Source organism: Phyllobates terribilis, unplaced genomic scaffold, assembly GCF_046119375.1.
Source record: "Phyllobates terribilis strain yellow unplaced genomic scaffold, ASM4611937v1 Scaffold_1__5_contigs__length_1240528914, whole genome shotgun sequence".
Lineage (NCBI taxonomy): Eukaryota > Metazoa > Chordata > Amphibia > Anura > Dendrobatidae > Phyllobates > Phyllobates terribilis.
In genome coordinates this window covers 933001206-933025286 of record NW_027362761.1, presented here as the reverse complement: position 1 = coordinate 933025286, position 24081 = coordinate 933001206, and the positions used below count along the sequence as shown (strand labels likewise).

At 41.2% G+C, this 24081-nt stretch overlaps 1 protein-coding gene across 1 annotated transcript in view; it reads left to right on the top strand.

Moving 5' to 3' along the window:
- The first annotated feature begins 15933 nt into the window (after nucleotides 1-15933).
- Nucleotides 15934-24081, top strand: part of LOC141161776 (uncharacterized) — a 30973-nt gene continuing 22825 nt past the window's right edge. The window contains exons 1-3 of the mRNA XM_073647154.1: nucleotides 15934-16086; nucleotides 16205-16350; nucleotides 17727-18086. Coding sequence (XP_073503255.1) covers nucleotides 15934-16086; nucleotides 16205-16350; nucleotides 17727-18086 — 659 coding nt within the window. The remainder of the gene's footprint in view (nucleotides 16087-16204; nucleotides 16351-17726; nucleotides 18087-24081) is intronic.

The following is a 24081-nucleotide window of genomic DNA, read 5'->3' as shown; positions in this document are numbered from 1 at the left end:
GGTTAAAAAGGTTTTCCATTTTCAAATATTATTAACCTATAGGCTCAGAAACTTTCAAAATATAAAACTGAGCTTTTATTATCAGTAAGCTCACAGGCTTTTTTGGACCTGGTGAAAGGTTTGCTCTATGCAACGTCCTGCTTTTTAAAATTATTTTAAATAAAAGTAATATTTTATGATGTTTATACTTTTCCACTGATAAGAAAACTAATTTGAATTGAGGCAGATTCTACATTTTTATTTAGTTACAAATATGCTATGCTACTTTATTAAAATAATCTACATTATTTAATTCTGATTTAAATTTTAAATATTATTTGAAAACAATATTTATATAACCGTCAGCATTAGTAATGGGCGAACCCCTGGCTGTTTTGGTCCAGCGGGTTCAGCCAAACGCCGACCGGATTATTAAAAGTTTGGGTACCAGAACAGCACCCTAACCCAAACCCGAACACGGACCCCCATTCACATGAATGGGGGGCCTGAACATCCAGTGTTTGCCGCTCTGTCATGTGCATGAAAGCATGGCAAAAACTGCCTTTATTCGGCGGTATGACCATTACCGCCGATCAGAGAGCTGCGATTCCCACGTTATCAGATGACAGCATGGGAATGAGGGCCCAAACATCAGGCATTTTCCATGTTGTCATGTGCACAACAGCATGGCAAACACTGCCTCTGATCGTAAGATTAATACCACCAGTCAGAGCGCTGCGGTTCCCATGCTGTCAGATGACAGCGTGAGCCCGCAGATGTGACCGGAGGTAAAAAGTTTACCTCGTGTCACAGACATTGGCATATTAGACTACTATACCCATCAGCCTACACCTGCTGTCGCAGATAACAGTGAGAGAGGGCACGGCGGATGGGAGTATTCATCTACCGGCGGCTGCGCTATAAATAAATATATATCTTTTTAAAATGGCATGGGTTCCCCTTTATTTTTGATAACCAGCCAAGCAAAAACTACAGCTGCAGGTTGCAATCCCCAGCTGTCAGCTTTAGCAAGGCTAGTTATGAAAAAAAGAGGGGTCCCCACACCATTTTTAAATTATTTAAATAAATAATTTAATAAAATGGCGTAGGTGACAATTTTGACAAGTAGCCAAGCTAAAGCAGAGAGCTGGGGGATGGTATTCTCAGGCTGCTAAGGGGCCATGAATATTGTCCCCCCAACCTAAAAATAGTATCCTACAGCTGCCCCTGAAAAGGCGTATCTATTAGATGCGCCAATTCTGGTGCTTTGCCCAGCTCTCCCCACTACCTTTGGTGGTGGCAAGTGGAGTAATATTTGTGGTGTTGTGGTCACCTTTGTATTGTCCGGTGACATCATCTCCATGGGTTAGTAATGGAGAGGCATCTATAAAATGCCTCTCCATTACTAATCCTATAGTTATATTGTAAATAAAACACAAACAACCATAATAAAGTATTTTATTTGAAATAAAACACACACAGTTTAACTATTTTATTTAAAAATAACAAACACATACTTACCTAACGCCCATTCCACTGAAGCCCTTGTTCCCTGTAAGAAAACAAAAATAAAAAACAACAATATTCCTCACCTGTCTGAAGTTCTGTCCCACGCCGTAATCCAAGTCTGAGATAAATAGTTTTCAACCTGGACGGTGCCAAGATGTGACCATCCCCAGCTGAAAAACACTGAGGAATGAGCGGTTGCGATCTCAGCCTCAGGGACTAATGGTGGCATCATAGAGTTCACTGCCGGTCATTGAGGCTGCGTTCCTAGCTGGGCCGCTAGCAATGATCTCTCTGAGGTCACATAAGTTCATTGCCCCGGCTGAGAATGTAGCCTCAATGACCGGCGGTGAACTCTATAACGTCACCGCTAGTCACTGAATCTGAACTCGCAGCAGCTCATTCCTTGGTGGGGTTAGGGTTGAGGTTTGGCTAAGTGTTAGGGTGAGCTTAGGGTTTGGATTTTTTTTTGAAAAGTAAAAAAAAATGATGACAATATGACGACTAGTGGTACGGGCAAGTGCTCGCTACTCGAGTTTGGATCGGGTGCACAGGTATGCACACAGTATTATGGGTGCTCGGATGACATGCTCAAGTTCCCACCCCGCATGTTTTGCAGCTGTTAGACATCCAAAAACATGTGGGGATTGCCTGCCATGCACGGGCAATCCCCGCATGTTTTTTTTGGCTTTCTAACAGCTGCAAAACGGGGACGGGGACTTGAGCATGTCATACCCGAGCACCCAATGCAAACTCGAATAGTGAGCACTTGGGCTCAACACCAATGATGACATATTCAATATAATGACCTAATGTTATCAAATTCTATGTAGTACCTTTGGGTTTAAAATGCTAACTATACCCCTGGATAAAATCCTTGAAAGGTATAGTTTCCAAAATAGGATTTCTGCTGTTTGGGCGCCTTAGGAGCCCTGCAATATATTTAAGCCAATTTGTGTTCCAAAATTAAAATATTGCTCCTGCTGTTTGTCCAAATAGAAGTTTTTGACTACATGTGGGGTATTGCCGTGCTCACAAGAAAGTAAGTAACAACTGTGGGATCTATTTTTTAGTGTTACCTCTTGCAAAAGTGAGAAATTTGGAGATATAGCAAGCTTTTAGAAGTAAAATGTAATTTTTTTTTCATTCCACATTGCATTATTTCCTGTGTAGCCACTGAAGGGTTAAAAAAATTACAACAACAGTTTTAAAGTATTTAAGGGGTGCGGTTTTCAAAATGGTATCACTTTTGGGGAGTTTCCACTATATAGGCCCCTCGAAGTCCACTCTTCCAGAGGGTCATGGCGCCCACAAACCATAAAAAAACTGCACAGAATAATGTCTCTCCTTCTTTTCTGAATTTTGCACTATGCCTCAAAAGTAGTTCCCGATTACATGTAGGGTATTGGTGTACTCAGGACAAATTGCACAACAAACTGAAAGGTCATTCTTTCCTATTAGCCCTTATAAAAATAAAAAATTGGGGGCTAAAACAACATCTTAGCAGTATTTACACCAATGGTATAATTTTTTGCCATTCACATGTGGTGTCTATATGCTCACTGCACCCCTAAATTACTTCATTGAGAGGTATAGTTTGTAAAATGATATCACTTATGGAGGGTTTCTGCTGTTCTGGCACCTCAGGGGCTCTTCCAATGTGTTATGGCTCCTTCAAACTATTCCAGCAAAATCTGAACTCAAATATGGCGCTTCTTCCATTCTGAGCTTTGCACTGTGCCTCAAAATAGTTTTTGACTACATATGAAGTACCAGTGTACTCAGGAGCAATTGCACAACAATTACTCTGTTATGCTTGAGGAAATGAAAAATTTGTGGCAAAACCAACATTTTTGTGGGAAAAATTATCTTTTCATTTTCACAGTTCAATGTTTCAAGGAATCACCTGTGGGTTAAAAGTTCTCACCAAACATCTAGATAAATTTCTTGAGGGGTCTAGTTTCAAAAATAGGGTTACTTGTGGGGTGTTTCAAAACACCACATGGCATTTGCTGATGATTCCAGCACATTTTGCGATCAAAAAGTCAAATGGTGCTCCTTCCATTCATAGCCCTGCCGTGAGCCCAAACAGTAGTTTTCCCCCACATATGGGGTATTGGTGTACTCAGGATAAATTGCACAGAAAAACAGCATGGTCCATTTCCCCTGTTATCCTTGAGAAAATGCAAAGTTTTGGGGCTAATAGAACATTGTTGCGGGAAAAATGTGATTTTTTTTATTTTCACGGCTCTAAGTTATAAACTTCAGTGAAGAACCTGAGGGTTCAAGGTGCTCACCACACATCTAGATGCATTCCTTGAGGGGTCTAGTTTCCAAAATGGGGTTATTTGTGGGGAGTTTCTACTGTTTAAGTACATCAGGGGATCTCCAAACAAGACTTGGCCTCCTCTCTTGATTCCAGCTATTTTTCTGTTCAAAAAGTCAAAAGATGTTCCTTCCCTTCTGAACCCTGCTGTGCATCCAAACAGTAGTTTTCTCCCACATATGGGGTATCAGCATACTCAGTAGAAATTGCACAACAAACTTTGGGGTTAATTTTCTTCTGTTACCCTTGTGACAGTAAAAAATGTAGGGCTAAAGTAAATTTTTTGGGAAAAAAAAGGAAAATGTTCATTTTTTTCCTTCCACATTCCATTAATACCTGGAAAGCAGCTGAAGGGTTAATAAACTTCTTAAACATGGTTTTGAGGACTTTGAGAGGTATAGGTTTTAAAATTGTGTCATTTTGGGGTATTTTCTGTCATAAAGGCCTCCCAAAGTCATTTCAAATGTGATGAGGTCCCTAAAAAAATGTTTTTTTTGTAAATTTTGTAGGGAAAAATAGAAATTGCTGATCCGCTTTGAACCCTTATAACTTTCTAACAAAAAAGTAGTTATGTTTCAAAAATGATGCAGATGTAAAGTAAACATGAAAAATGTTATTTATTAAATATTTTGTGTGGCATCAATATCTGATTTAAGGGCATAAAAATTTAAAGTTCGAAAATTGCAAAATTTTAAAAATTTTTGTAAAATTTTCAACATTTTCATAAATAGACGCAAATCATATAGACCAAAATTTACCACTAACATGAAGTACAATATGTCACAAAAAAAGCAGTTTTAGAATCAGTTCTATCCATTGAAGCGTTATTACCACATAAAGTGACTCTGGTCAGATTTAAAAAATTGGGCATGGTCATAAAGGTCAAAATTAGCTAAGGGGTTAAACAACAGCAAATTAGTGAATATTTTTCAATCAGAAGATGCTTTATCCTGACGGTCAATCCTTGTAAGGGTATGCATTTTCTACAAAAAAAAACATCTTAATGTCTCTTGGCAGGAAAAACACTGCATACAAAATGTGAATAAAAATAATGCATACATTCAAACAAGCATATGAAAAATATAATGGCATTTTTTTTACGAGAGAAGCTGTAGTTTTCTTAGGGCCATTTTTCCAAACATACTTGTAGGTATTGATATATTAACTTTTTTTCTTAACTTTTTTATGGGTTAAATGTTGAAAAAAAACACATATGCTATTTATTTTTAACTATTAACTTATCACCAAAATTAATCTGTTCATTGCATTATACAGGTTGTTGCAATTACAAGGATACCAAATATGTTGTTAATTGCTGATTTGTGACATTTATTAAAAAGTGTATTAAAAGCATTTTACGGGCTCCAGACATTTAAGTAGTCATTCTATAAGCAAACATAAAATATTCCTGGGTAGTCACATGAGCAGAACAATGTGAGAAGCGGATAAGAATGTATTCACATGGTCTCAAGTATGTAAATGCATATTTGTGGTCACATGACCACTGACTTGTTTTTCTTATGCTCTGTGGTCTAGAGAGACCCCAGAGGATAAAAAGGAACATTTGCATCAGATGACTTCAATGCAAATTTTATTTCCTTGCCAAGCTTGAACAAAGTGGCAAATTTGAATTAATATGAACATGAAGTAATATGAACATAATTACTTATGTTCATATGTACAGCTATTCCATGATTTTCCATTTGACACAATTTTAAACAATTATATGCCTAAATCAGACAGGAATCTGGTCAGTGTGGAACATCACTTATGTACACTGGTCTATTGAATTTCTTTACTGCACTTTGTGTGCAGTCCATTTTGCATGTAAGCAATATAATTACTAAAAATACTCTGGTGTAAATGCAGTCTAAAGCTGACTATATACATAAAATAACTTTCAGCCAAATGTTTTTTAGGCAGACATATTCTCTACCCACTCCAACTTGCACATGAGTGCACAGATTAGAGGAGCATTTATTTGATTTCAATGAGAAGATTCAACTTCCAGTTCCTCCTGAAAAAAATCCAAATAAATCACAAAAGCCTGATCCTTCTTTCATCTATGGGGGAAGAGATGGAAGATTTCCAAACACATGTATCAAATGGTTGACTAGTCCCACCAACATTGACATATGTTGCTGATTTTCATCAAATGTGTTCGGGGGCCAGTACACTGGTAGACAATCTATTATGCTTTTGATCATGTTTAAGCAGTAAAAATGTATACATTTTTTTCTGATTAAGTAGTAATTGAAACTTAAACTGCTTGTCTCATCTTCTGCTAAAAGTCTGCAGTCACTTTGTGTGAATGTGGACTTCAGAATCCTTAAAGCGGGTGCACCACACTCTCTCAGGATTCTCCGGTATTGCTGCTGAGAGAGGGTGGTCACATGGATGCAAGTATGTCATTTTCATTCTTCCGGACACATACTGAGTACTGACTAGACGTGCTCGGCCTCACACAATACTTTTGAATTCAGCAAAGACAAGCATGTCTAGTCAGACAATATCCAGAAGTATGCAAATCACATTCTTGTGGTCATGTGACCACCCATACTCTCTTGGCTACATCATCGGAAAATCCTGGCAGTGTGCAGTGTGTGCACTATAAATATTCAGAAGTCTGCAGTCACATTGAATAGAAGACTTGACAACCATTTTATCAAAAGTCTTGCTTTAGCCGTAGCCCAAAAGGCCATGGAAACAGAAATACATCAATTGAACAATGCTCATGTATGCAGTATTTGTACAATTTCAAGATAATTACTGATCAAATAAAATACCAAGACCAAGAGTCACCTCTGCTTCTGAGGATAAGTTTATGTGAGTCACCAGCCTCAGAAATCACTAACAGCAGCTCAGATTAGAGAACAGGTCAATGCCACACAGAGTTCTAGCAGCAGACACATCTCTTCAACAACTGTTAAGAGGAGACATTGTGCAGCAGGCCTTCATGGTAAAATAGCTGTTAGGAAACCACTGCTAAGGACAGGCAACAAGCAGAAGAGACTTGATTGGGCTAAAGAACACAAGGAATGGACATTAGACCAGTGGAAATCTGTGCTTTGGTCTAATGAGTCCAAATTTGAGATCTGAACCCAATAGAGATGGTTTGGGGTGAGCTGGACCGCAGAGTGAAGGCAAAAGGGCCAACAAGTGCTAAGCATCTCTGGAAACTCCTTCAAGTTTGTTGGAAGACCATTTCCGGTGACTACCTCTTGAAGCTCATCAAGAGAATGCCAAGAGTGTGCAAAGCAATCATTAAAGCAAAAGGTGGCTACTTTGAAGAACCTAGAATATAAGACATATTTTCAGTTGTTTCACAGTTTTTTGTTAAGTATATAATTCCACATGTGTTAATTCATAGTTTTGATGCCTTCAGTGTGAATGTACAATTTTCATAGTCATGAAAATACAGAAAAATCTTTAAATGAGAAGGTGTGTCCAAACTTTTGGTCTGTACTGTATATATGTATATATATATATATATATATATATATATATATATATATATATATGTATGTACATATTTATATATGCACACTTATATATGTATTCTGTATCTTTTGGTAACAAATAAAAACCACTGTTTTTTTAACATTTGAAAGCTCAGCTCTGCTACCTGTACACTATTTGCGAATTTAATCCCAGCAATAATATATTGAATTATCAATTTAAAGATGACCTCATTTAGCTATTTTAGCTGCAGGAGCAATCGGTCTGTTAGGGAATGGAATTTTAGAATTCTTTAGTATGCAATCATGCTACAGTAATGTTTTTTTCTATTGTACTCTTAGATAGAGACAGCTTTCTTGCGTAATGATATAAAGGCATTTGCAATAAAAGGATTATTGTGGTAAACGAAAATGGTATGTATTTCTTAATTGGTTTTAATGATAATCATTTTGCTTTTTGCCCTACAGTTTATATTTTCTGTTTGACTCAGTAAATGTAGTTTAAAACTACTAATGCATAACAGTCATTGAATTCCAACTTCTATACAAGCGTGCCACACACTGTCTCCTGGTTCCATTATGCCCCATTATAATTGTGACCTTTTCTAACTCCAACAGCAAAATGGAATCCATTGGTTCTCAAGGACAAGCTGATTGAAAGCCAATATATCTACTTAAATGGTAAAGTAATGTAGTATTAAAAAGATTTGTAATAACAGTCCTTAATTGCTTCCTTGTAGTTCTTGGAGTTTGCAATGATACATGCATTTTAATTATGCAATAATTAATGAGAAGAGAAAAGCATTTCCTGGCAGGTTATACCCTTGTAAAAGAGTTCAAGAGAATTTCACTTGACAGGACATTAACATAAGATGTGCCCAACTACGCATTATAACTGCTGATCATGTTTAGTTTTAAGATCAAATTGCACTCCAATCTGTAAATTCTTTATTGTTCACAAAAGTAGAAACATTGTGTATTCTTATCTTTAGTTATACAGTTAATTTTAGTGATATAAGTATTATCATATTTAAAAATATAGATCATACAATTGTATTGATATATAAGCAATTATGTTTACACATACACACACACATTCACACTTACACACTTGCTGCCTAGTTTGTTATTTCAAAGTGTAGTTTTGACCTATACCTTTGGCGCTATATGCTAAGTGGATATTGCATGTGTACACTTAGCCTACAATTTTTCCCAACATAAACTGTAACTTTCCCATAGGCCCTCATTAATCAAATCAGGGCTAAAAGTGCATATATAACATTTGTTTTACTGAATAGGAAAGCACAGAACACTTTGTTTTCCTTCGAAAAGGGCTATAGCAAAAAATAAATTCCATGTGCACAGTGGGCACAAACACAGTGTGTAAAACAAAATAATGAGCCAGTACACCTGTTGCATAATTGCAATGTGTAGGTGCACCCTCACACTGTGGCCATAGACAAACAAAATCTAGAATAAAAATAATGCACAAATACCCTGCAGCAGGTAAATAAATAAATAGTAATAGTACATGAAAATGAAGCTGTGGGCTTCAAAAAAATGGTCACAGGAGGCAGTGCATGCACAGATAAACACCATTTTCCTGAAGCCCACCACCGGGAGAGCAATATGCAGAGCGCAAGCGCTGACTTTGGGGCCATTTTCAGCTAATAGAAGTTGTTGACTACAATGTGTAGTGGACAAATTGATTTAAACCTTGGAAATAACGCTAACCCAACTTTTCAACCTGTCACTAACAACTGGTGTCTTCCCCTCATGTTTCAAACATGCCTCGATCACACCCATCCTCAAAAGCCATCCCTTGACCCATCCTTACTGTCTAGCTATTGCACCATATCACTTCTCCCCTATACCTCAAAACTACTGGAACAACATGTTTACACTGAACTGTCCTCCAACCTCTCCTGCTCTCTGTTTGATCGCTTACAATCTGGCATCTGACCGCATCACTCCACTGAAACTGCCCTGACTAAAGTCACCAACAACCTATTAACTGCCAAATCCAAGCGACACTACGCTGTCCTCCTCCTCCTAGACCTGTCATCTCCATTTAAGGGAACTTATAAAACAAGTTATTATAAGAAATGGAAATTCACATGTGGACCATTCCCTCTTATTACAGACTATCTCATCTCTTTGCATTACAGACCTGGCCCTATCTTGGATCTCCTCATACCTAAGAGACTGGACATTCAACATCTCCCACTCACACACCACCTTCTTATCTCGCCCCCTATCTGTCGGTGTCCCCCATGGTTCTGTTCTTTGACCTCTGCTCTTCTCCATCTACACCTTCGGCCTGGGACAGCTCACAGGGTCCCACGGCTTTCAATATCATCTCTATGCTGACGACACACAGATCTACCTCTCTGGACCAAATATCACCTCCTTACTAACCAGAATCCCACAATGTCTGTCTGCTATTTCATCGCTCTTCACTGATTGATTTCTGAAACTTAATATGGATGAAACAGATTCATCATCTTTCCCCCATATCACTCAACCCTCCCCAACTGACCTATCCATCAATCCATCATAGTCAATGGCTGCCCACTCTTCCCAGTCCTGCAAGCTCACTGCCTCGGGGTAACCCTGGACTCTCAACTCTCCTGAAAAAACACATATTCAAGCCCTTGCCACTTCCTGCCGACTGCCACTCAAAAATATCTCCTGGATCAACACATTTCTCAACCAAAAATCTACAAAAACACTAGTGCACGCCCTCATCATCTCCTGCCTCAACTACTGCAACCTCCTGCTCTGTAGCATCCCCTCTAAAACTCTTGCACCCCTCCAATCTATCTTAAACTATGCTGCCAGACTAATCCACCTGACCTCCCACTATTCCCTGGCCTCTCCTCTCTGTCAATCCCTTCACTGGCTCCTCTTTGCCCAGAGACTCCAGTTCAAAACCCTAACGTTGGTATACAAAGCCATCCACGACCTGTCTCCTCCATACATCTGTGACCTAATCTCCTGGTACTTAGCTGCACGCAACCTCTGATCCTCACAAGATCTTCTTCTCTGCTCCCCTCTTATCTCCTCTTTCCACAATCACATACAAGATTTTTTCCATGAATCCCCCCTACTCTGGAACTCTCTACCCCAACACATCAGACTCTCACCTACCGTGGAAATCTTCAAAAGGAACCTGAAGACCCACATCTTCCGACATGCGCACAACCTGCATTAATCCTCGCTCCACCATACCGCTGCATGACCAGCTCTACCCTCAGCTACTGTATCCTCACCCATCCCTTGTAGATTCTGAGCCTTCGCGGGCAGGGTCCTCTTTCCTCTTGTACCAGTCGCTGACTTGTATTTTTCATGATTATTGTGATTGTTTTGGCTATGTATACCCCTTTCAAATGTAAAGTGCAATGGAATAAATTGTGCTATAATAAATAATAATAAATAAGGCTTTCTTCAAATACCTAGAGTTTCCAAATGTGTCTATGAGCGGCACTATTGCTGTCCACTCATCCTCATCACATGACTACCGGCTGCAGCTGCCTCTGATGTCCAGTGATGTCACGCCATCTTCCGGAATTGGAAGCTTAACTGGCATCACCGAGTAGGGTTCCATTCTCCCTGAGTGACTGAGCTTTGGGCGGAGTTTCACCACACGTCACAGCCCAGCATCACGTAGGTTTATGGCGTGACATCACCAGAAATCAAAGGCAGCTGCAGCCAGGGGTCACATGAGGGGGATGAGTGAACAGCAATAGCGCCACTCACTGGCACATTTGGAAATGCAAGGTGTTTCAATTCTTCAATAAAATGGCGTCGGAGTCAACGCATGAGGATCCCGCGATATCTGATGACATTTTATTGAAGACCCTGTATATGAAAATTCACATACACAGTTTCTTCAATAAAATGACACTGTAGTGTGGTATGCGCATATGCTGACTCCGGCGCCAAACTGTGCAGGCGCCAGAGGCTTCAGACACATCCCCCATTATATTATACATGGCATAGTGTAGAAAGGGTAAAAATATTAGATTAAAGCAATAGGTATTCTTTTTCTAGAAATAGTAACCTACTAGTTGATTTTGAAACTCATCTTCATTTATGGGAACTTATAAAACAAGTTATTATAAGAAATGGAAATTCACATGCGCAAAAAATTGTAAATGTAACTTCGCTAATAAATACGTAATTCAAATGTATAATTTGACATTTTTTAATGTTTTGTTATTTAGTGAAGGTAGTTCATTTACTTGTCTATCTGTGAAAATAAACAACAGTGTATTCCGTGATCACATAAAACATAAGGCAAACATATGACAAAAATATCTCTAGAAAAGATTCATATTGAATCAATCTACAGCAAATTACAGTAGAGCCAAGCCTATGACTTCTGTAACACTTTGAAGTGTCATACTATTGTATTCAACCCCTTTCAAGCTCTGCTATACAATTACATCCTTACAGATGTCAAAGTAACTTCACCATAGAAACTGAAGGTAAACTGTTAATATCGAACAGCCCATTAAATAACACAGTGCATTGAAAAACTTTACAGGTATTTTTTTAAATAAAAAAAGTGTCCAAAAAATTATCTCGCAGTCATTTCTGATTAGCGTGCCTCCCAACTTTTGCAGGGGAGAGAGAAAAACAATTAGCCACAGCAAATTTTGACCATGCCCCGTAGCCACCCCTTAAGCCACACCAATTTACCATTTATGTTTAAAAAAAACTTCAGTTTTTTAGAAGCATTTTTTATATTATACAAAGAAGCCTCTAATGAAAACAAATCACCAAAACCACACAGTTTAGCAGCATCTTTTGATGCACTGTGGAGTTTTCATGAAATCACAAATGCAAATAAAGGAGTATAAAAGCAAAGTGGATATGATTTCATGAGAACTTCTGCCCTCGATGCTTCTTAAGATGCTGTTGTACTATGCGGTTTTGATGCATTTTTTCTCTATAGATTTCTATGTGGAGCCTAAAAAAACACGTGGAAAAAAATGCCATTGCATTTGTAAGAGTAGAATAAAATCTTTTCTGTACTGTAAAACCACAATAAAAATGCTCCTTCACATCTACAACAAAAAGGCATCAAAATGCACGACCCTTACATTTATTTTGAATGTTTTATGGGTTTAATGAAAAAAAAAAAATCAATCACACCATTTTTTTATGCCATCTGCTGATCACCATAATTAATCCGAGCTGTGTTGTACGTGTTGTTACAATTACAGGGACACCAAATGTGTCCATGTTATTTGCTAATTTGAGATATTTGTTATTTATTTAAAAAAGCGCTTTAAAAATGTCATTTTGTAATTGATTTTCAACATGTTTAGTAATTTTCTAGGAAGAAAAAATATATTTTCTTTTCTTTTAAAATACAGGGACATATAAATACATTGCTATGTATAGATGCATCTCTATGTACCTGTATCATCCACCTGTGGGTTTAGAGCCTGAAATGCAGCTTTAAATATGTCAGTGTAAGCTGTGGCTCATAGCTTTAGCTGCTGCCTGCAGCAATGTAGTTTGTGGGTTTGATTACTGGAGATGCAAGATCTCAAGAAGAGAAAATTATTTTTTTGAAATTGTTTTCTATAAATTTTATAGGAAGAAAAAAGAAAAACTGACTTTTATTCTCCCTCTAGAATATAGACACATAGAAATACACTACTATATAGAAGTATCTCTATGTATTACTATAATCTTCTTAACGTTTCTCCTTGTGGAGAATGACACACCAGGTCTGTCGTGCCTAGGTAAGGAGGCTTATTTGCCGTGCAATGCTCCTCTGGGAAATTTAATATGCAAATTGACTCTTCAGATAAAAAGAGAACTTCAACTCTATAGCCCGAAACACCTTGTTTGCAAATTGAGATTCTGATATGGCTATTATCTTAAGCTATATTGCATGACTCGTTAAAGGGTTGATTGTGACTTGTAAGACTGCTGCTTCCAATAGGTGGCGCTATAAAGTTCAAGTCCTCTTTTTCTCTGAAGAGGCAATTTGCATATATAATCTGCTTGTGAGTTCAAAGTCTGCACTGCAGCTTCAAGTTTAAAAAATTCTCACAGTGATGTCAGTAGTGCTTGTGGCTCATAGCTTTAACTGTTGTCTGCAATGGTTCAAATTGTGGGTTTGATTTGCAGGGTGATCAGATCTCAAGAAAAGAAGAGAGTTGATTAGTTAATATAAGTGTGTGCTCCATGAGGAGGAGCTACGTAGCACTGAGAGAAGATGTCACAGATAGAGATAAATTGAGAATTAGAAGTTGGGACAAAGCCCTTATGTGCTAGGACTTTGGGACTTCCCCCTTAAATCATGGCAGTTCCACTGAATACGGGTTGGTTATGAGCTATGGTGAACAGACAGATCATTCTTTACAAATCATTGACTCAAATGGATGTTGTCACTGTCAGATTGAGAAGAGCGATGTGCCATATATGCCATTACGATCTTAAAATTTTCCCCATTAATAACTTTGCCAAAGTCAAAGGTGGCAAATTGTAGCCTGTGTATGGTAATACTACGGCTTGGAGGGTTAGTGGTGGTGCTGATGCTTCTTCTATGAGCAACTCCCATAGGCATAGTATGTTTACTATTATAATTATCACTTTTTCATTTACCATTTTACACATGTTGAACATCACCCTAGCCAAAAATGACATAGCAAGAAATGTTAGTTAGATAAATACTTTATATATAAGGAAAGTCAACCATGGCTGCATCCCACAGTATACGAGTGAAGTGTGTTGTTTTCAAATTGAACTTGTGAAACAGGTGTGCAAAAACAGACATGTATAGTGAAATGTCTACATTTTTTGTAAACATGTTTTTCTATTTTTTTTTCAAAATTCAACCTTTTTCCAAAACATAATGACATAATTAAAAAATATTAGACAGATACATGTCTAAACAGCCAGCACCTGCAACAAGTCTCTATATTGATGAGGTACAGTATATAAAATGTGACTTGTAAAATATGTGTAAAAAAAACAAATAGGTGAGATAGAACAGCTCATTTAAATGTCTGGATATTGGGAACTTTTCTTCTGTATTTTTAAAAAACATTAATTCCCCTTCAGAAAGCAGATTCACAAGAAATGCAAAAACTCAGTAAATTAATTTATGTCAATCAAACACACAGTCTCCAACTGACACTGATTTAAGATTTTTTTTCTGCATGTGCAAAACGCGCGAAAAACGCGTGTCAAATTCCGCACACGTTTTTCCGGGCAAGGAGATGCAGAAATGAAGCAGAAAATTTTTGCTTCACTTCTTCATGGGCACATAGCCTAATATTCACAGACCACTTCACTTATCTTCTAAACCATTGAAGTTGTATAACACATTGTCTAATGCTTTAAGACCTTGTCTTCTTATCTCTCTTACTGGGGTATCAGCACTGCTGTCCTCTCACTATCTCACTTATCATACATAAAATGACTGCTAAAGCCCCTGCCTAGTCTATAATATAGGCTAGTCCCTTCTAATGCTGAGCCAGCTGTCAGTCAGTGCAATGGGCACTGCTATAGCTGCCACCTTCTATACACAGATATCCTCCCGGCAGCAGGGGTCCAAGTGCAAGCGCAGGAGAGAATCAGAATGCTATTAACCTGCAAATTAACCCCATATCTTCAGGAAAATTGCATTTTTTCATGTGACAGGTTCTCTCTAAGGGTGAGCCCATGTCACACCTAAAGTTATATCAGCCTTCTGTTGCTGACTCAATCTTTTGCAATATGTAAAAATTCGGTGGGGGCATAATTTTGTCGATTTGCACGACTTTTTTTAGCTATAGTCCGAATTCAACAGGACCAGAAAAAAATCATAAAACTCACATAGAATCAACTTGATAATTTGTAATAATTAGTATCAAGGACTAACAAAATTTTTAAAGAAGGGTTTCCAAAATTGCTGGTGCTAACAGAGAAGTTGGAGAAAAGTTTTCCTGTTTCACATTATACTTGTATTATTCAATATGTACTGTATATGTATCAAATCTGTAAACAAACATTTCACATATATAAGCATTTAGATATACCTATTAACATATATATACCTATTTAATTGACCTATTATTAATATTTTACAACTATAAACACAGCAAATAAGGGCAACAGTATTTATCTGTGCAGGTCTCAGAACTAATGCAGCAAACCCATATAATAAAGATGGCGGCAATACAGGTGCAAAATACTGATGAGACAACCACTCACAACCTACCAATTCATGGAGGGGGTGATTGCTTAGTATTAGAATTGCATACATAAAAAGGTTAGTATAAGGTGATGGCCACACATAAGTAGTGCAGAGTGTCTGACTTACAGCTTATTAGTGACACCCATATTATTAGATTAGATGGGCTGCCCAGCACTATCTAAGTGCATCCCATGAGGACTGACACCCTTGTTTACAATGCCAACACAGATGGGTTTGGATGCACTCTGAATATATATAATATATGAGGTATTGGTCAATATCAAGGGTCCCTTCTGTCTGTCTGGGGTGCAATTAGATAGAAGACAACATTACCATTCAAAGATTCCTCCCAGCTGAAAAATCCTCTGAAATGCAAGATAGACAACCTGTTAAGGAAGTCCTGGGAGACTTCAACAGCCCTAATAAAGACAAATGTCATCTCCACGTGTGTAGCTTGATCTATGTTCCGATGGATTGATCATTTGAAAGAACATCTTAGTATGGGCACTCCAAGAGAGGATATACTAGCATTCTTACTTCTCCTCCAGAAGGCAACAGGTTTTTTGGCAGAATCAGTGAGGGTGGCAGCAAGATCATCAGTTCTGTCGAATTCTGTAAGACGTGCACTCTGGCTAAAATCATAAAGTGGAGATGAAACTTATAAAGTAAAGTTCTGTTCTACTCCCATTCAGGCTGAATACATGTTTTTACTGGCTCTCAATAAATTACTAGAGAAGGCCTCAGACAAGAAAAAATCTCTGCTCAAGCCAAAATGTTTCAGAAAGAGTCCCTTTCGACCTTCTCAATAACAACCCCCTCAGTACAAAGGGAAATGAAAGTCAAGCCGGAGGAGTTATCCAAAAGGACGATGCCATGATGTTAGAATAGTAAGGGGTCGCATTTCAAAATTCCTCCCTCAGTGACGCAAAATTTGCTCAAACTCATGGATTCTGAAATCAGTCCAGGAGGGAGTAAAAATCGAATTTTCCTCCTATCCTCCACAACAGAGGTTGAAGATAACTCACCTCTCTTCTCCAATGCTAAGAGACGCTCTGATGTCCAGTCTGAAAGGCTTATTATCCTCAGATGTAATCTCCCCAGTTCCAGAAGCAGAGAGAAGCAGGGGTCACTACGCCCAACCTTTTCCTTACAAAGAAACCAGTTGGCATCCAGAGAAGTTTAACACACTTTAAACCTCTTAACCAATACATTGCATACAGAAGGTTCAAGATGGAGTCCATCAAGTCGACGGTCCCCCTGATAGCTGTCATGACGAAGTCTTGTCTTATCGACTCACAGGACGCTTCATATCACGTCCCCATCCTTCCAACCTACCGGAAATTCTTAAGGTTTGCATTTACCCTTGAAATACAAGTATTGAATTACCTATTCAACATCTTACCATTTGAAATATCATTGGCACACCGTATCTTCACAGAGATCACGGCAGAAGTCATATCTTCCATCAGGAGAGAAAATATTTATATAATCCCGTATCTCTACGATTGCCTGCCTGAAAAACAGATCCAATAAATTTCCCGGATAGCTTTCCTATGAAGCCAAAAATTAGCACCAGTAAGATTCACAATATCAGTCCTTGGCTCCATGACATCATGCATCAGGGCATTAACCTGGGCCCAAGCACATACCAGAGTATTGCAAAGCTATATCCTTGCAAATTGGGAAGGATCCCGAGAATCCCTAAACAGTAAAATTCTAGTACCTGCCAGGGTAAAAACCTATTTAACTTGGTGGCTCTGTCCAGGGAACCTAAAGGGATGAGTTCCCTCGATCCAGAACCCTCTAGTAACTTTTACAGTAGATGCCAGCAAAAGAGAATGGTGGGCTATGGTTTCCCAAACTTCTATCCTGAGATTCTGGACAAGAGAAATCAGCCAGCAATCCTCCAATTTCAGAGAACTGAAGGTGGTAGAGGAAGTACTAAAATCAGCAACATCAATGATTCTGGGCACCCATATAAGAGTCTACTCAGACAGCATGACTAAGATCGCTCATCTCTGCCATCAGAGAAAGACAAAGCAAGAAGACCTGAAAACAATCTCAGAAAGAATATTCTGCTGGACAGAAGAACACCTTCTCTCCCTATCGGCTCTCCACATAAGAGGCTCAGTCAACATCCAAGCTAATTTCCAGAGCAGGAGAGATATTCATCAAGGCAAATGGGGTTTAAATTCAAAAGTTTTCCAGATGCTAACCAGATGATGGTGTGACCCAGAAGCTGATCTTTTTGCAGGACATCAAAACGCAAAAGTGGATTAGCACTTCTCCCTGAATATGAACGATACCTGTCTAGCTGTGGACACATTTACTCCAATCCTACCAAGAGCAATACAGAAGATAAGAACCTAAAGGGTCAAGGTAATTCTGAAAGCATCTCTCTGGCTGAAGAGAAGCTGGATGGCACCCTGAACAACCTGAGTTTAGAAGGTTCCCTGATTCTCCCACGAATTATAAACCTCCTTCACCAGGGTCCAATCTATCACCCAGACCCTGGAAGCCTATGTCTGGCAGCCCGGCTTCTGATTTCACAATTTTTTAAACTAAAGGCCTCTCAGATAGAGTCACTCGGACCGTCCAGAAGAGTAGTAAGCAGGTGACAAATACCATGTATCATAAAATATGGAAAACCTTTGTGTCATGGTTTGCGCCTAATTCTCCAGACACACTTCACCCAGACATCGCTCAGAACTAGAGTTGAGCCACCCCCGTAGTGTTCAGGTTCGGTTCGTCGAACACCGTTGAACACTGTTAAAACTAATGGCATGCAAACAAAAACACATAGAAACACATAGAAAACACCTTCAAAGGTGTCCAAAAGCTGACAAACTACTCAGAAGACACAACTAACAAGGTACATGACAAGTACATATAGTCATGCGAAAGAGGTGGAGGAGTAAAAGGAGGGGGAGACCCAGATATGGGCAAAATCAAGAAAGGCTGGAGTAAAAATCTAAAATCAGCCTACCAACACCCAGACGTCGTGACAAGAAAATTAAAAAAAGAAATATCTTTAGGTAGAATGGCGGTTCCATTCAGAACACTTTCATTACAAGGTGTAGTGGTATCCCCGTTGTGAGTTGTGCCAAAAACGGAACCCAATACATTCGGACTAATCCACCATTTGTCATATCCAAGGGGCAGGTCAGTAAACGACAACATCGACGCGGAACTATGTACAGTAGTATATACTGTACATCATTTGACAAGGCAATCAGGCGGATCAAGAAGTTGGGAAGGGTCACCCTAATCGCCAAAACAGACATTGATGCGGCGTTCCGGTTACTTACTACCTGTGCCTCCGAATAGTGTCCACCTGTTGGGTTGCTTCTGGGAAGGAGCATACTAAATAGATCGCTGTTTGCCCATGGGGTGGTCCAGATCCTGCTCACTATTTGAGGCGTTTAGTTGCTTTCTCAAATGGGTTGTAATGGACGTTTCTAAGGGGGCACATATTATCCATTACCTCGACAACTTCTTATGCCTGGGCCCAAAATATTCGCCATAGTGTGAATACACGTGGTAGTCCACCTGTGAGAAGGAGAGAGCTGGAGAGAGAGTGGAGACCACAGAGCCGAGGGGTTAGATTGAGAACGGAAGAAGGAAAGAGGGCGAGGGAGGTAAAGGAGTACAGTGGAAGGCCGACCTGAGCTCCCCCACGTTCCTGCTGGGCGGGGAGCAGCCCTGGGAAGAAAAGCCGCTTGCGCATCCCTTTGAGGTTACGGGCGCGAGCAGGCAGAGGGACTACGCTGGAGTGCGAAGCCGACATGGCCAGTCCGTTCCTGCCCGTGCGACCACCGTGTCGCTGTGTTTGTGCCAGTGCTGCAGTGGACCCGGATGGCCAGCCCCCCTCTTTCAATACTGCTACCTGTCCGCTGGTGGGTCGAACCCCCCCCCCACTGTGGGGGGGAGTAACATCTGCAGAAGAAAGTCCATCTTCCAGCCAAACTAAGATGTCTACTTCTTTTCGTGGACAATGTGATACGATCCCTTTCTTACGGACATGCCCATCGCTACAAATTCCAGATGAGGCACAAAAACAGCAGGTGCTTCAACGGATATCAAGTGCTCCTTCAAGTGGGCTCTCCTCCACCTCAACTTCAACATCACAAATACTCCAGTCCTCAGAGGTGTCAACCCAATCGCACTTGCTTCCTCACAGCTCCCAAGTCTCCAGCTGCCAGTCTGAGTATGGGGAACACAGATGGTTGAGTCTGCAGAGCTGTTTACTCATACTATAGCCTGGGAAACGGAGGTCTGCTCCAGATCTTCTGTTAATCCAGACGAGGAAATGATCTGCACTGATGCCCAGAATCTTAATGAGTCAGATCCAGGACCAGATGAAGAAGATTCTGACCATAATGTAGACCCTCATTCCCAAACTGTAACTCCTGTTGGTGGAGACAATGATGAAGACGATGATGAGACTCAAATAGCTGATTGGAGCAACAACTTGACTTTTTGATCAGAACAGGAAGAGGTTGGCTCTGAGGACGACGGATGTGAGAACACACAGGGTGATGATGACGACGTTGGAGATCCCACTTACTGTCAACTCACAGTCAGCCAGTTGATGAGGTCAGCAGAGGAGGTGGAGGAGGATGCTAGTGACGACGAGGTTAGGTTGCGCCTTCCTGGACAGAGACAGAGTACTGGAAGCACGTCAACAACTGCATCCTCTACCACAACTCTGCCTCTGACCACAAGTCTTGGTGGCTCTTCAGGTCCCATGGGCTCTAAGCCTTGCATAGCCTGTGCATCTTTTCTGATCGATCAGGATGACCCAACTCGTGTTATCTGTAATATTTGTCACCAAAAGCAAAATAAAGGTAAAAAAATCCATAGTTTGAGTACTTCATGCATGAACCGTCACATGGATATGAAGCATAAGTTGCAGTGGGAAGCTCACTGTGCTACAATGCGGCCTAGCGGGCCGGGCCAACCACCGTCTGCCACATCTTGTGCATCCACAGCCTCTTTATCCTCTGTGACTGGGGGGACAGCAGTCACACATGTTTTTGGACGCAGACCTGCCACTTCTTAACCCGCAGCAGCCAGTGTGACTGGCAAGTCATCATTTCATTTGGAAGTAGAAACACCAGCTGGTGATGAGCGCTCTCCGATATCGAGAGCACCACCTTTGGATCAAGGCAACCTAACTTTTCCGCCTGCATCTTCCTCACAGACCTGCAGTTTGCTGGGGACACCCTACTCAACCCCGTCTAAGCACAACAGCCAGCCCTCGGTCCCTCAGATGTGGACAAGTAAAAGACCATTTCCTCCTAGCCATGACAAAGCTAAGAGGTTGAATTTCACCATCTGCAAGCTGTTGGCTACAGAAATGCTGCCTTTCCGGCTGGTGGACACAGAGTATTTTTGAAACCTTATGTCCGTCGCAGTGCCCCAGTACCAGATGCCCAGTCGGCACTTCTTCTCAAAGAAAGGTATGCCTGCGCAACACCAGCATGTCGCACACAACATCACCGCTTCTTTGAGAAACTCTGTGTGTGACAGGGTGCATTTCACCATAGACACTTGGACGAGTAGACATGGACAGGGGCGTTACATGTCGCTGACTGGGCACTGGGTAACTATGGTGACAGCAGGACAAGGGGCTGCTGTCCAAGTCTTGCCGTCCCCACGAGTTGTGCGTCAATCCTCTTTATCTAGAAGTTCCTCCACTGCTTCTGCCTCCTCAACCTCCTCTCGGTCCTCCATCTGCACCCAAAGCCTGTCTGGAAATGCCACCCGCATTCTAACTGCGCAGAAGGAATCCTGCACACCTCCATACTATGCTGGCAACAGGGCTCAACGGCATCAGGCGGTGTTTACTTTGAAATGTCTGGGAAATGTGAGTCACACAGCTGAGGAGTTGTGGTCAGCTCTGGAGACCCAGTTTCATGAATGGCTGTCTCCACTGGACCTGCAACCAGGGAAGGCCGTGTGCGACAATGCTGCAAACTTGGGTGCGGCCCTTCGCCGGGGCAATGTCACACACATGCCTTGTATGGCTCACGTGTTGAACCTGGTTGTTCAGCAATTTTTAGCCCACTATCCCGGACTAGATGGCCTTCTGCAGAGGGCACGGTCGCTGTGTGCTCACTTCCGCCATTCGTATCCTGCATCTCTACAAAAGTCGTTGGGCCTGCCAGTTCACCGGCTGAAATGCGATGTGCCTATCCGGTAGAATTCAACTCTGCACATGCTGCAGCGACTGTGGCAGAACCGACAAGCCCTGGTGCAAGACATTCTGATGTATAGCCTGGGCCAATGAGATCCAGAGGTGGGGTAAATCACGCTGCCGGAGTGATCTCAGATCAGGGACCTATGCACCCTTCTGCACAGTTTTGAAATGGCGACGAAGATGTTTAGTGCTGACGATGCCATTATCAGCATGACTATTCCGGTGATTTACATGCTGGAGCACACGTTAAACAGAATTCGGAGTCAGGTGGTGGGACAAGAGGAGCTGGAGGAAGTAGAGGAGGAGTCGTATGCGGAAGGGATAACATCTCCAAGGTCCAGAGGGTCGGCAGCACCAAGGCGGCAGGAATGGGAGGGTAGGTGAGAGGGATTAACCAGGGCGCAAGGTAGCAGCCAAACTGTTGAGGAAGGTGCAGGAGCCAAGGAAGAAGTGGAGGACGAACTGGCGATGGGCATGCAAGACTCATCAGATGAGGGAGACCTTGATCACATTTCTGTTGTGCCAGGTTGGGGGGAGAGGGCAGAGGAAGGAAGCATGATTCTTACCTCGCTACCAACACAACAAGGACTTAGTCCTCCTGGATGCGCAAGACATATGAGTGCCTTCTTGCTGCACTACCTGCAATATGACCCTCAGATTGTCAGAATTCGAATTAATCCCGACTACTGGGTTGCCACACTCTTAGATCCCCGGTACAAAAGTAAATTTACCAAAATAATTCCTTCCATAGAAAGGGATTCACGCATGCAGGAGTATCAGCAGAGGCTGTTGCAGAATCTTACATGTGCTTTTCCACAAAACAACAGTGGTGCATGTAGTGAATCTCACAGTTCTAACTTGCCAACCGTGGGACTGTTGAGTCTTCATCACTCAAACCGCAACAGTAACACAGTATCTGCAGGTAACAGCAATTTTGTGGAATCGTTTCACCGCTTTTTTAGACCATCCTTTGCAAGGCCACAGGAGACAAGAAGTCTGACAAATAGTCAACGCCTACAGAGGATGGTACAGGAGTATCTCCAAGTGAACATCGAAGCCATGACTGTGTCACTGGACCCTTGCTCATTTTGGGCTTTTAATCTGGAAAAATGGCCTGAGCTCGCTACTCACGCCTTGGAGATCTTGTCATGCCCCGCAGCCAGCGTTCTGTCTGAACGTGTGTTCAGCGCTGCTGGTGGTGTGCTGACAGATAAACGCATGCGGCTGTCCACTGAGAATGTAGACAGACTCAAATTTATAAAGATGAACAAATCATGGATCCGCAAGGACTTTTCTACCCCTGTGTCATCCTGGGGAGACTAAAATCTTGAGGATTTGGTAAAATCACATCACCAACCGTTCTAAGCAATTGATGCCACTTAAGTGGTGTCTGCGCCACAATTTTTGGAAAAAATGGAGACTCTTTTTGGAGTCCCCTTGCTGTGTTTTACGTGACGTTGGCATCATCAATTCCAGGTGGGTTGGGTCGCTCCCCTCCCCCTTTTGACCGTAAGAAACTACATACACTATGGCTTGGGGTAACACAGATGGTTGAGTCTGAAGATCTGTTTACTCAGAGGTCTGCTCCAAAGCTTCAGTGTCTGCTAGTCAGCGTAGTAGCCCAGCTCTGAAGCAAGCTACACTGCCTGTGTATCTAATAAGAATTTTTAACTGCATCTAGCCTAGGCAATACTTTAGGCATAGTAGCCCAGCTGTGAAGCAAGCTGCACCGCCTGTGTATCTAATAAGAATTTTTAACTGCATCTAGCCTAGGCAGACTGTGGGGACACCCAACCAAACCCAGACGCTCAGCCCCCCTACCGCCACCCTTTCCTTGACAATACAATAATGTAACTCGTACAACTTGATGGGTGAGGATCGGTCACAGCTTTATTAACTCTTTATACTCATTCCATTAGAAAGGCATTTTATTTCTAAAATAATTCAGCTTGTTGCAGCATGCCATGTGTCTCCACACCGGCAAGTTGGCCAACAAGTGTAACTCTCCAACATGTCCTTTCTATTTCCAAGCCACGGAGGATACTGCGTACTCGTATGCAGGACTCTGACCCCCATCCATCACTCAACGCTTGTTCCACTCAGTCCTGGAGTCCTGACAGGAATATGTCCAGTCCAATATCCATTAAGTGAACACCATCAGGCCGTATGAGGCCTGCTTTATCTCCTTCCAGTTGTCGGTGTCGTATCACTAAACAGCCTCTGTCTCTTCTAAATTTTGCCATCCGAATATTTATTACCCACCTTGTCCATTCGATGATCGTGATGTCTCGCGCACCTGACCATACTATAGTTAGTTTTGTGAAAAATTCTCTGAAGCGCTCAGTGTCTAGTTTCATTATTGCCATTAGTTATGCGCTCTTGTGATGACCTAGGCAGTTTCCCCTGG